This window comes from Triturus cristatus, chromosome 1_1 (genome assembly GCF_964204655.1).
Source record: "Triturus cristatus chromosome 1_1, aTriCri1.1, whole genome shotgun sequence".
In the NCBI taxonomy this organism is placed as follows: Eukaryota; Metazoa; Chordata; class Amphibia; order Caudata; family Salamandridae; genus Triturus; species Triturus cristatus.
In genome coordinates, this window is record NC_140579.1 from 115,367,216 (window position 1) to 115,382,059 (window position 14,844).

The 14,844-nt window shown below is 45.1% G+C and overlaps 1 protein-coding gene across 1 annotated transcript; it reads right to left on the minus strand.

Annotated features, from left to right (window-relative positions):
• Positions 1-3,535: 3,535 nt before the first annotated feature.
• LOC146869707 (uncharacterized) lies at positions 3,536-14,253 on the minus strand. Its single transcript, XM_085654495.1, has 4 exons — positions 14,131-14,253; positions 11,313-11,345; positions 7,343-7,479; positions 3,536-3,958 (listed from the first exon to the last, which is right to left on the minus strand). The coding sequence occupies exons 1-4, from the start codon at positions 14,207-14,209 to the stop codon at positions 3,902-3,904; spliced, it is 306 nt and encodes a 101-aa protein (XP_085510621.1). The 5' UTR covers positions 14,210-14,253; the 3' UTR covers positions 3,536-3,901.
• Positions 14,254-14,844: the final 591 nt, after the last annotated feature.

Genomic DNA, 14,844 nt, shown 5'->3' on the forward strand with positions numbered 1-14,844 from the left:
GGTAGGAGTGATGCCCTTTGAACTATGATCAAGAGTATTAATTTACTACTGAACAAAGACATAGGGGCTGATTACAATGTTGATTGGACAGGCTCCAACCGACAGTCGGATTCTCCTAGACCGTGTCCGAACCCTACCGACTGACTCGGCTGTTTTACTTTCCGACCGACCGATTACAATGTTCGCGTCAGAAAACCAGCCCTTGGAGTATCCGTGTTCGTTGGAACCATATTGTACACCCCTATGGACAGTGTTTCCGACCTTGGGATTACGATGTCGATTTCCAACAGACTTTCCGAGTTGGCCTGTCTGACATGAAAAAGCTGTCAGAAAGGGACTTTGGGGGCCCCTGGCAGGGCCCCTTTATCCTGAGGTCTACAGTTGGTGGCCGAGGGGGTACCTAAGGGACCCAGCTGTAGCACCATGCACTTTTTTGCAGGCACCATGTGGTGCCTGCGACAGCGTGCAGGGTTTTCCGCACACCCCCCTTTCCCCAAAGTAGACTGTGTTACAGCCGGTTGTCAGGTGGAACACAGGCGCCCATGGGAAACAATGGGAATTTGAACAAACAGTGCTCGGAAGCATCGTAATCGGTCGGGTGGAACCGCCAACCGCGATTCGGTCGGTCCCGATTCCGAGACGGTGTTAGGCGGAAAGTTTTCGACCGACATCGTAATCGCCACATAATGTTCCACCTGAATGTTCCATACCCAGAGGCAGTAATATAAAGACCATAGTGAATAAATAGAGCTGAGTAGAACACAGTAAATAAATGCACAGATAAAGTAGTGGGTGTGGCCTCTCCGTGGATGTGTTCCTACAATTGATCTTTTGTCCTAAATGTTGACCCTTTGTCCTTAATTGTTTTCAGTCCTGTCCAGAATTTGCCTCCATGCTGGGTGGCCACCCTACTTAGAACCCCTTTAGTGAGCTTTGTGTCCTAGATTTAGTCTCTCTGAGAGGGGAGGTGGGGGAGAACTTTAGTATGCCTGGGATCAATTCAATGTAAGGGAGTAGTGTAAAGTGGAGCCTTCTAGAATCTGGATGTTTTCCGTTGTTCTTCCTCCTATCAGGTAGGCAAGCACCTGTGGTGGCGGTGAGACACTGTGCTTGTTTGGGCAAGGCCCTCTACCTGTAGAGACCCACGCATGTGCTGTGGTTGCAGCCACAGTTCCAGTATTCTTGCTTGAGACTCTCCAGTGTAGCCACTTGGGTGGGGTGGGGGGAGGAATGGTAGCACAACCATTGAGGGCCGTGACGAGAGGCGGTTGTAAAAAAGCCAATGCTGCTCTGCCGCCCAACCCCGCTTACTTCATTATTGACCTAGTGTTTCTGCTCTGCTGAAGCTCCTCTAGGTTTGACGGCAGCTCCGAAACGTCCTCTGCGGGAACTGTGGCACATATACCCTCTATTCCCGCACTGCAGTGTTACTGTGATGGCATCTGGGTCGGCTGCAGATGGCGGGGTAGGACAGAGCTACAAATTCAGCCTGCCATCTCGAGCCTGGCGTAGCTCTTCCTCCCCCCTTTTCACTTTTCGATGTTGATAAAGATGATAATTTCCTTAATCTCGCTAATGACTCACTTTCACAGGCCTGTAGTTGTATGTTGTGGGTGCAATAGATATGTACTAATTTGTTCATTCATCTTCATATTAGGTTAACCTTCAATAGATATTCAACTAAGGGCATCGTCACCCCAAAACTTAGTAAGCATCACTTATCACCCTTATCACAAGGGGGTGTTACTGTATTTGAGGTTACAATTTTTCAATGTGCTTCATTTACCCCGAATTGTGAATAACTCTGTCCTTCCCAGCCTCCCAGAGAACTGTAGCTCTGGTTTCATTGATTTCTAATTTAATGAGTCAATGCACGGCCGGCGGACAATTGCAAATACAGAGTATGTGTACTTCATCATGGTGATGGAGTATTTGATTCAGTCGCCCTGACGGAGTAAATACCGTACTCCAACCTCTAAACCAGGCCTATAGCCCTCAGCCCAAGCCTCCACAAGAATGAGAGCCTTACTCCTGTCCCCAGAGGCTAGGCTGGTGGGCATTCCTAGGTGAAGTCCTATCACTAAAGTCCCATGTAGGTCACTAAAGTCCCCTGGAGCTCACTAAAGTCCCCTGTAGGTCACTAAAGTCCCCTGTAGGTCACTAAAATCATCCCCTGGAGCTCCCTAAAGTCCCCTGTAGGTCACCAAAGTCCCCTGCAGCTCACTAAAGTCACTTGTAGGTCACTAAAGTCCCCTGGAGCTCACTAAAGTCCCCTGGAACTCACTAAAGTCCCCTGTAGGTCACTAAAGTCCCCTGTAGGTCAGCCATGTAGGAAACCAAGAGTATTCATTGCTGAAAGTAGTCTTATAAAATTGTGATGTTCACAGATCATTGGAGCCCACCACAGACCCACCCATCTGCCACAGACAAAACAACTGCACATGGGGTAAATTAATGATTCTTTATTGACACCAATAATTTATCAATCATAACATGAACACCTCCAGTCAACACAGATTCAGTATCAGCCAATATACTGTGAGTGAAGCTACCAGGTTGTCTTATCTATCGTGTTCCTTGACAGTGTAAATAGTGTCCAGGATGAATCCGAGAGACTTGGCATTGAATGAGAGTTGAGGTTTCAAAGCCATCCAGGTTCATGTCACTCATCCAAGTTTCCTGTAGTTATTGCTTGTTCTTGGTGAACAGCAGATATTCTGTCTTGGTTTGGCTAGGGTAGGTGCTGGGTAGCCAGGTCTGGTAGAGGGGTGCTGTTATTTTTTTTGCTTATTTTCTCACTTATTTTGTATCATTAACTGCTGGATAACCAGTTCTAGAACAAAATGCGCTGCGGGGCCTGTGAGACTGGATGTGACTCATATCCACTACCAATGCTCACGGTATGTTTTGTGGCAACTACATGGTAAATACATTTAACAAATATCACACTTAGTTCCGGGGTTTGGTTCAAGGCCATCCCTCGTGTACTCTTCAGGAGTGGCACAGACAGGGTGGCAAGGGATGAGCTGTCCATGAGGTTCTCCTGTTCTCAAAATAAAGAGAGGGGAGTGGAGGATATAAGTAGGTTCGTCCTCCTAGGTACATGTAAGACAAAAAAAGCAAGCCTCGGCGTAGTGGGCGTAGTGGGGCTACGTGGAGCAGCGCATAGTGTGGCAAAATCTACGCACACTCGCGCGCCCCGCGTACCCCACTACGCGCTGCCCGCCTCCCGCCCACCCTAATTTTAAAATAATTAAAAGAAGGTTTAAAGTAAATATAAACCTCTTACCTTCAGCGCGGCGTCCCGTGGCTCTCTCTTCTTGCTGATGGTAACTTCCTCACGCAAATGCGCATACGCGGACGCCAGCGCATGCGCATTTCTCGCGAGAAATGCGCATGCGAGGGCGTCCGCGCATGCGCATTTGCATGAAGAAGTTACCGTCAGCAAGAAGAGGGAGCCCCGGGACGCCACGCTGAAGGTAAGAGGTTTATATTTACTTTTAACTTTCTTTTAATTATTTTAAAATTAGGGCGGGCGGGAGGCGGGTGGCGGGCAGCTCTGCTTCACTACGGTGTGTGCGTAGTGCTGCCTGCTTCGCCTACTTCGTTAATGGCAAATCAGGCAGCGCTACGTGCACTCCGTGGGCGAAGCGCAGCACGACGCCCAGGGTTAAAAAAAGATCCGATATCGTGGATCAGTGAACCTAGTTAGTGGGGAAATGGAGGGGTCAACTCAATGAGTCAGACGCACCACAAACATGTAGTTTTACTTGTGAAATAAATAATGTAATTTGGCCCACACCTAATGCCGTGGCACTCTTCAGGAGTGGCACAGACAGGGTGGCAATGGCAAGGCATTAGTTGTCCATGAGGTTCTCCTGTTCTCCACATCTTCAAGGGCTCAGCATCTGGGACCAACTTCCTGACATCTCTGAGACCGACACTTGCTGAAGATGCTCTGGAAAAAAATGATGTAAAAGGGTTAACAAAGAGTCTCTCTTATCATAGATGGGGAGAGGCGGAGGTAAGAGTGCCCCACACCCTCCTGAGAAACGCCACAACCACAAAGTGCGGTAGCTGTACTAATGTATGTGACTCTGATCCTAACTGGGAGAACAAGTCAAAGTCCTACAAAGTTGATACAGAATTACTGACCAGGAGCATAGAGAAGTCCATCATCGGCGACCTCTCCCCACCCTGGTAGGGCAGTACCACCAGGGCGTACTCGACCACCTGTTGGACTTGGGTCAGGAGAGAGCTCTTAGTTAAAAGCTACTGGACAAAAGAGGTGTCCAGATCAGAAAATAAAGAATGCCTTGTAGTTCCCCGATGCAACACCTTTATTCATAGGGGCTGCAGGCATATCTAGAAACCGGCGTGAGTTGGTGGGTTGACAGCAATGACTCAGACCATCTCTCTGTTAGGTCAACATGACCATGCCCTACTCTGTAGCCCTAATGAGCCTGGGGCATACTGCAGGGCCAAGGATCCCAGACTTCATCACAGCGATCGCGCCGAGATTTTGTTTTTACACCAACACAACAACAGAAGATACACTTAGGTGATTACTACCTGAGTTTGAGATGCAGGTCAGATGAGTGCTAAACTACCAGGGGTGCTGGCTTCCTGGTCAAGGAGGGGACAATGTCCTTTATTATCACACTTACACCAAAAAGGCACATCGTGCTACATAACCTATTTGAGACCGCTCCTTGCCGCTGATCAGAGTCACGAAACATGAGTACATCTACTGTACTTCTTTGTGGTTGTAGCAAAGAGCCTTGCCTTCCAGGCCCGGGCTGGCAAAGGGGGCTGGTCTCATATCTAAAGTCAGCCCAGAGCTGTGAAACCCACTCCTGTGGTTGCACAGTTGCTCTAACTCCTGGTGGGGGAGGGCAGGACAGTGCAGTTAGACAGGCTAAACCTGATGTGAAGATCCTGAGCTCTGGTGATATGAGCCCAATGGCTCTTCCCACCCCCACCCCTCCAGTAATGGACTCATCTCAACCTCACCCTACCCAGGCAGGTTAGAACTATATGACAAGTTGGCGCAAAACTAACTAATTCCGCAGTACGCTGAGTGTCAGTCAATATATCTAACCTCGCAGCGCTCTCATTGTCAGTAAATATATATCTAACCTCGCAGCACTCTGACTGTCAGTCAATATATATTTAACCTCGCAGCACTCTCATTGTCAGTAAATATATATATAAACCCTCGCAGCGCTCTCACTGTCAGTCAGTATATCTAAACAAGCAGTGCTCTCACTGTCAGTCAATAAAAGCTAACCTTGCAGCGCTCTCACTGTCAGTCAATATGTCTAACCCGGCAGCGCTCTTACTGTCAGTCAATATATCTAACTCACAGCTCTCTCACTGTCAGTCAGTAAATCTCCCCCATGCAGCGTTCTCACTGTCAGTCAGCATATCTAACCAAGCAGTGCTCTCACTGTCATTCAATAAAAGCTAACCTTGCAGCGCTCTCACTGTCAGTCAATATGTCTAACCCAGCAGCGCTCTTACTGTCAGTCAATATATCTAACCTCACAGCTCTCTCACTGTCAGTCAGTAAATCTCCCCCATGCAGCGTTCTCGCTGCCAGTCAGTATATCTAACCACGCAGTGCTCTCACTGTCAGTCAATAAAAGCTAACCTTGCAGCGCTCTCACTGTCAGTCAATATGTCTAACCCAGCAGCGCTCTTACTGTCAGTCAATATATCTAACTCACAGCTCTCTCGCTGTCAGTCAGTAAATCTCCCCCATGCAGCGGTCTCGCTGTCAGTCAGTATATCTAACCACGCAGTGCTCTCATTGTCATTCAATAAAAGCTAACCTTGCAGCGCTCTCACTGTCAGTCAGTATATCTAACCTTGCAGCTCTCTCACTGTCAGTCAATAAAAGCTAACCTTGCAGCGCTCTCACTGTCAGTCAATATGTCTAACCCGGCAGCGCTCTTACTGGCAGTCAATATATCTAACTCACAGCTCTCTCACTGTCAGTCAGTAAATCTCCCCCATGCAGCGTTCTCGCTGCCAGTCAGTATATCTAACCACGCAGTGCTCTCACTGTCAGTCAATAAAAGCTAACCTTGCAGCGCTCTCACTGTCAGTCAATATATCTAACCCAGCAGCGCTCTTACTGTCAGTCAATATATCTAACTCACAACTCTCTCGCTGTCAGTCAGTAAATCTCCCCCATGCAGCGGTCTCGCTGTCAGTCAGTATATCTAACCACGCAGTGCTCTCATTGTCATTCAATAAAAGCTAACCTTGCAGCGCTCTCACTGTCAGTCAGTATATCTAACCTTGCAGCTCTCTCACTGTCAGTCAATAAAAGCTAACCTTGCAGCGCTCTCACTGTCAGTCAATATGTCTAACCCGGCAGCGCTCTTACTGGCAGTCAATATATCTAACTCACAGCTCTCTCACTGTCAGTCAGTAAATCTCCCCCATGCAGCGTTCTCGCTGCCAGTCAGTATATCTAACCACGCAGTGCTCTCACTGTCAGTCAATAAAAGCTAACCTTGCAGCGCTCTCACTGTCAGTCAATATGTCTAACCCAGCAGCGCTCTTACTGTCAGTCAATATATCTAACTCACAGCTCTCTCGCTGTCAGTCAGTAAATCTCCCCCATGCAGCGGTCTCGCTGTCAGTCAGTATATCTAACCACGCAGTGCTCTCATTGTCATTCAATAAAAGCTAACCTTGCAGCGCTCTCACTGTCAGTCAATCTGTCTAACCCGGCAGCGTTCTTACTGTCAGTCAATATAGCTAACTCACAGCTCTCTCACTGTCAGTCAGTAAATCTCCCCCATGCAGCGTTCTCACTGCCAGTCAGTATGTCTAACCACGCAGTGCTCTCACTGTCCATCAATAAATCTAAACTTGCAGCGCTCTCACTGTCAGTCAATATGTCTAACTCACAGCTCTCTCACTGTTAGTCAGTAAATCTACCCTTGCAGCGTTCTCGCTGCCAGTCAGTATATCTAACTCTGAGGCACTCTCATGGTCAGTCATTATATCTACCCTTGCAGTTCTCTCACTGTCAGTCAATATATCCAACCCCACAGAGCTCCCACTGTAACACAGTGTGTCAAAATCTGCAGCAGTCTCACTGTGACAGTGTGTCTAATACTGCAGAGGTCTCACTGTGACAGTCACTGTATCTGAGCTATCAGTTCTGTCACTGCCATACAGTTAGAATACCTAACAATGCTGACACTAAGGGGAGAGATGGATAATTAACTAACTCACACCTTCAGTGGTACTCACCCGAAGGGCAGTAAGTAATACAACACAGGGCAGTGGGAATCATTAGCCCCTCCCAGCCACTTTTACTCACCCAGATGCACATGCTCAGCACCGTTAACAGGGTCAGGACAGCCAGCACGATGAGGGCGATTTGCCAGTCCCTCAGTTTGTCTGTATGCCTTCTCTGGGTGGTGAAGGTGCTGGATGCCGTCCGGGTGGTCGGTGAGTCTGAGGAGAACGAGGGTAAAAAAGGAGTCAGTCAATGCTGCACTTAAATACTTATTTGTAGTAATATTATTAATGCTGCTCATGGACTCACTTGGATGGTAAAACTATCTGGAGACATGTGGTACTCATAAGCGGATAATAATGACATTAATGTGGCCCTCAGGGACACTTAGGTAGCAATAATATTAATGCTGCTCATGAACACACATGGATAGTATTAATATTAATGCTGCTCATTGACACAGAAGGATAGTATTAATATTAATGCTGATTTTAGAGACATGTGGGCAGTAATAATTTTAATGGTGACTTTAGAGGTATGTAAGTAGTAATTATATTAAATGTCCTGTTAGGGATAATTAGGTAGTCATAAAATTAACGCTGCTTATAGACACACATGGATAGTATTAATATTAATGATGCTGCTGCTGATGGACACACATGGATAGTATTAATATTACTGCTGCTGATAGACACACACGGATAGTATTATTATTACTGCTGCTGATGGACACACATGGGTAGTATTAATATTACTGCTGCTGATAGACACACACGGATAGTATTAATATTACTGCTGCTGATAGACACACATGGATAGTATTAATATTAATGATGCTGCTGCTGATGGACACACATGGATAGTATTAATATTACTGCTGCTGATAGACACACACGGATAGTATTAATATTACTGCTGCTGATAGACACACATGGATAGTATTAATATTAATGATGCTGCTGCTGATGGACACACATGGATAGTATTAATATTACTGCTGCTGATAGACACACACGGATAGTATTAATTTTAATGATGCTGCTGCTGATGGACACACATGGATAGTATTAATATTAATGCTGCTCATGGACACACGTGGATTGTATTAAAATTAATGCTGCTCATGGGCACACAGGGATAGTATTAATATTAATTGGGCAAGCAGGACTGTTAAAGAACAAGCATTGGCAAATCCAATAGGTCTTGGCTCTAATATGAATTAATGTATATTTAAAAATGATATATTGACTCCATATGAGGTATCTTGGTGCTTGTCAGAAATGACCCAATACCACAGTTCAGCAGAAACAAACCAGCCAATGAGAAGAGCCCAGTTGTTAAAGCTGCAATGAACGAAGAATGTGATTGAAAAAGACAGATGGTGGGGCTCCAGTTTCACCATTTAGGGGCTGAATAAAGAAAAGACCAATCGCCTGTCCTTGATTGAAAGATTTCTGGGGTCAGACGATGGCCATTGCTGGATCAACAGCCCATGCCTGAGAATATGAAATCAGACGACACTCTGTGGCACCACAAAGTGACACAAAAAAGACAGCAGGCCCTCAAGAGCACGTGACCGGTGATGCAAGAGTTATATTTACACAAATCCATAATGGTGCCATGTAATACACTCTTTTATTGTCCTTGGGTGTTCTGGAGCTATCATACAGCACAATGCTGACCTCTGAGCTGGCAAGGTAGAACCAGCTTACACCTTACCTATTAAGTACTTTTATTATTACATCTTGACTCAGTGCACTTATCCCGAATTTATTTTTTTAAACAGACAACTCTTTATTTAAAGAGTAAATTAAATACAGTATTATACAATTTGTAGATATGTATTAAAAAAGTTAGCTAATATAAGGCCATGCTTTAGTTTGTTAGAAGCACATTCCATCTCAAAACCAAAGATTGTTGAAACTGGTCCCTGAGAGATGCAGCTAACAATGGGCCCTGATTGCAGTTAGACTGTTCAGGGTTTGATTCCTTTTCATAAGAGAATGTTGATTAAAAAAGGTGAATAGTGACGTTTAGGGGAGTGGTTTGAGGCTGGTTTAATTTTTATGGATTCTTCTGCTTAGAGATTAATTAGTAATGACAAGAAATTATGATTAATATTTCACAAGAATTATGGCATATCCATGAAATATGGAAAATATTTCCAAGATTTGACACAATTTTCCTTTGTTCAATAAAGCAATCGAACATGTCATATATACATCTATGTCATGTCAGTGAAAATAAATGTGTCCCAATAACACATTATTTAGAGAAACTGTGCTAATAAATGCACACATGTTTTACCACAGAACAAAGTTCACCTTCTAGTAGAGCAAAAACAACATGAGAAAACACTGTTTAATGCCTTTGTGGTAATTGTTACATATGTTGTATGTAACAATTACCACACAAGGAAATCCCTCTTCTAACAGTCACAAGACCTCTCAATGTGATTTTCACTTACTGCATACCTTTAGCCATCTGCATCCTTAATCATTTTTTTTAATGTACAAGTAAACATGAAGTGTAAACCATGTGTGAGCAGAGTGGAGAGAGGCCAGGAAGAGGAGGGGCATCTGGACCCAATCAAGGCTTTATCTCTTGTGAATTATGACACTCAACAATGGCAATAAATAGTGTGTTACACTTGGCAGAGCGGCATATATACCTCATATATACACTGGGTAGTTATAGTTAGGATTGTGTTAATATAGGAAATGCTTTTAATTAATTGCTAATAGCTGTGGCGCCGTTTGCCAAATCTTTAAAAAACTTTAACAAAAAAAGTGCTTGTTTTTTTACTTAGTATCTTCATGGGCAGTTTCAGGGTGATCCATTAAGCGGTGGCCTATAAAAAGGAGGGATCCCAAAATCCCAAATCCCCATGCATTTTCCAGAGACTTTTTGGAATGCGAGAGCGCAAAAATGTCTGAACTGAATTACACTAAATTTAATAGGAAGCTAGACATTGGTGCAGAAAGCAAGCTTTTTGTAATTTTGTGTGAATTTGTTTATTCATTTTTGAGAAATTACGGTCAAAATAATTTGTATATTTGGATGGTTGGGTTCGCTAGAATCTCGTGAGAGTCCAGTGGTCTCGCAAATTGAAAAATGGAGCCATCTGATTGGTTGAGGGGTTTGTTTTGCCAGCGACCAGTGAGCGAGAGGCTCCTATGAGTCCGGCAGGAGCTTGCGCTCTGATTGGTAGGCCGCAACATGAACAGATCAGTTGCAGCTGCCATTTTAGGACATGGGAACTCATGCAGGAAAGTAACTATAACTCGTGCCCTGTCCATGCACTGCTAATTTACTCATGAGATGTTCTATGACATCATTGATAGCATCGCTGCAAAATCTGAAATATCATTATTGATGACAACACTGTGCTTGGCAGGAGCACTAGTTATCGTTACTTTACAGCATGAGTATTTACTTGAGATAACTAGAACTGGTGAATTTCAGTCGGTTTTTAGTTTAAAATGGTATGTTTATACCGGCATTTACACCTAACTAAAACGTCCCTTTAACCTTTGCTTTTCTCATTGAATTTCTAATTTTTTTTTTTGTAAAGTAAGTTATAATTATAATTCCTCACTATCAGGCACATGCATCAACAGAAAAACCGGTCGCAAACGGCCAGATTCTCAGAATCTGCCCCTTTGCGACAGGTATATTTGCCTTTGGGATGCATCATCCCAAATTTTAAAAATCGCATTTTAAGTAATCTCTAAATTGCGATTACCTAAATTGCGATTGAATTTAAGGAATCACAAATTGAGATTCCTTAAATGCAATGCATTAAAGTAATAAAATTTGCGATTTCGCTAATAGGGGGCGCAAATTACCATGAAGTTGAACTTCCTGCTAATTTGCAAAACCTTTGAAAAATTCACTTTTGTGCATTTCTCAAAGTTTTATGTTGCGCACACACATGCCCTTAGGGCATGTATGTGTACATATATACACGTACACACACATACATATTCATACATAGACACACAAACAGCAATAGGGAGACATAGGGCATGGCTGTAGGCTGCTACTGTACCTGTACTGCTGTTAAAGAAAATAAGCTGGCAATCTGTAACAGAGGAAGAGAGAGTTTATTAGTAAAATTCTCACGGTGAGTCTCACATTCTCTCTGTTTCACATACATACTGTATGTGTGTAACAGGACCCAACACTAACCATTAATCCAGACTGCACCCTAAAAATGCATGACCAGCTCCTGTAATTCTCACCCCTACCCTACAGTCTTCATCCGCAGTGAAACCATAACGACCGCCACCAAACCCTAACACCTAATGCCGATGGTACTCTTAGCTCCATTGCGAACAAGAGGCACAAGACCACTGAAAGCCAACCGTAAACCCAACATTTACCCGAACCCTTCATCCAAATGTTCCTGCGATTCCAGTCATGACCACTCTTTCTCGGCTGCATGTACGAGTTTTACACTCACTATCACAAAACCAATAGGTCCATGTCTACTACCGACCAAAACCAATCACCGTTCATGTGAGTGAACATCTCAGCTGGACACCACTTCTAACCCCCACCAAACCCAAGGTTTGCCTAAACCCTCAGTCAGACTGTGCTCCCGATCCCAACCACACCACTGTCTCCAACCTGACTCTTACTTCAACCACAACCATTCCTCTAGCCGTGATCCGTTAACAATCACAAACCTAGCGCTAACTTTCACTACCCTACCCTATCCTCGAGCATGACACTAACCCCACAAAAGACCTCTAAACTATGGACTTTCACTGAGATGAAATTCCAAGCCCTCCCCACAATGCTACGCTTCCCCGTCTCCCAGTCTCTCCAACCTGTAACCCTAAACCCTGTCCACAGCCACAATCCCAGCACCAACAGGAAGTCCTCTCACTGACTGCACTCCCAGCACTGGGGCACTGTCACTGCTACTCGGTCAATATATCTAACGCCGGATCACTCTCACTGTCACACTGTTTGTCTATCAAACTCCAGAGTGCGCTCACTGTCACACACTGAGTATACCTAACACTAGAGTACATGCACTATATCCAACACAGGATCACTCTCCCTGTCACACTGTTTGTATATTAACCTCCAGAGAGCTTTGACTGTCACTCACTGAGTATATCTAGCACTAGATCACTCTCCATGTCACAATGTGTGTATATTAACCTCCAGAGGGCTTTGACTGTCACACACTGAGTATATCTAACACAGGATCACTCTCCCTGTCACACTGTTTGTATATCAACCTCCAGAGAGCTTTGACTTTCACTCACTGAGTATATCTAGCACTAGATCACTCTCCATGTCACAATGTGTGTATATTTACCTCCAGAGGGCTTTGACTGTCACACACTGAGTATATCTAACACAGGATCACTCTCCCTGTCACACTGTTTGTATATTAACCTCCAGAGGGCTTTGACTGTCACACACTGAGTATATCTAACACAGGATCACTCTCCCTGTCACACTGTTTGTATATCAACCTCCAGAGAGCTTTGACTGTCACACACTGAGTATATCTAACACAGGATCACTCTCCCTGTCACACTGTTTGTATATTACCCTCCAGAGAGCTTTGACTGTCACACACTGAGTATATCTAACACAGGATCACTCTCCCTGTCACACTGTTTGTATATTAACCTCCAGAGGGCTTTGACTGTCACACACCGAGTATATCTAGCACTAGATCACTCTCCCTGTCACACTGTTTGTATACTAAGCCCCATACAACTTTGACTGTCACACACTGAGTATATCTATCACTAGTTCACTCTCCCTGTCACACTGTATATTAACCTCCAGAGAGCGTTGACTGTCACACACTGAGTATATCTATCTCTGCAGTGCTTTCAGTGGCACACAGTGTGTATCTCAGACTCTGGAGAGCTCTCACCATTGCACGCAGAGTATATCTAACACTGCGATATTCTAACAGTCTCACAGTCAGTATATCAGACTCTGGAGAGCTCTCACCATTGCACGCAGAGTATATCTAACACTGCGATATTCTAACAGTCTCACAGTCAGTATATCCGATTCTATAGAGCTCTCACTGGTGCACACTGAGTATATCTAACACTGCAGGGCTCTCACTGCCACTCAGTCAGTATATCCAAACTCTGGAGAGCTCTCACTGTCACACACTGAGTATGTGTGACATTGCAGTATCTCACTGTCACACAGCTTGTATGCCCATCTCAAGAGAGCTCTCACTTTTGCACACTATATCTATCTCTGTCAAATACCTTGTATATCAAACTCCAGGGAACTCTCACAGTCACACTGTCACTGGCAGAATGTAGCACACATAGAAAGAGGAAAAACGAGGAGAAAGATGGATATTTCTCCATGTTGCACCTCCCTAACGCCACCCCAGTGGTGGTGGGAGAATCTGATGCATTCTCAGGTTTACAATTCCTCATAAATCTGGGAATGCTTCAGATTCCATGGGTGCTGCATGGGTACACCCACAGCAACGCCCATGGAATGCCCCTTTCACGCAGTATTCTGCGTGAAAGGGGCAGATATTTACAAGGCCATGAAAAGCCACGTAAAGTGGCTTTGTGTGGCCTTGAAAATATTCTGTGACACATTGCGCCATCAGTGCATCCTGAAAGTGACATACTGTGACGCAAAAGTACAGCTAGTGCCTCATAAATGAGGCCCCTAGTATATCAGACTTCACAACACTCTCGCTGCTACACAGTCAGTATATCTGACACCATCGGGCTCTCACCATAAGACAGTCAGTCTGAGGCTGTTCTTCTCAGTTCATTCACTATTCTTAAGGGCTTTACTCTTCTGACAGCTGATTTCTGCGTCCCTTAACCTCCTCCATCTCTCAGGTCTCTTACCTGCTGTCTGGATGTACAGGGCCAGGAATAGTGCCAGGAGCCTGAGGGCACAGCGGGGTCCCGTCCATGCTGGTGCCATGCTGAGTTTTGCTTGGAGATGTCTCAGGTCACACAGTGCGTCTGGGTACCTTAGAGTGAGGTTGTGTCCATCCCCTGGACAACGCAGCCTTTATACCTGTCCGTGGACAGTAAAGTGGGTGTTTCTCACGTTTCCTGGACTGGTCATCGAGTAGTTGTCAGCTCTTGTCACTCTCTGTCACTGAGCCAGAGCTGGCCTCACATTCCTGGGTGAATTTGGCTTAGATACTGCAGAAGCTGTGATGAAACAAGTGCTTATCCATAAACTTTAATTAGACTTTTATTGGGATGGGAGTGTCCCCCAGTGTCTCAGGATAATGCTCACCTCACTGCTACCAGGCCAGTGACGAATCCACTGACCCAGGCCTTACCTGGCAGTCAGTAGGGTCAAGTCCAGGTCTGTGGGCAACGCCGCACGTGCTGTCATCCATTGCGCCGTCTGCATTCTCAGCTGTGAGAGCTGAGTGGGCCCTCTCTCTGCTCTCAGCTGTGGGGGACCAGTGTAACCCCATCTCACTCTCATCTGTGAAGGCCCAATGTTCTGTCTCCCCACTCCCATCTGTGAGAGCCCAGTGTCCCCTTGACTCACTCACAGCTGTGAGAGCCCAGTGTCCCTGTGACTCACTCTCAGCTGTG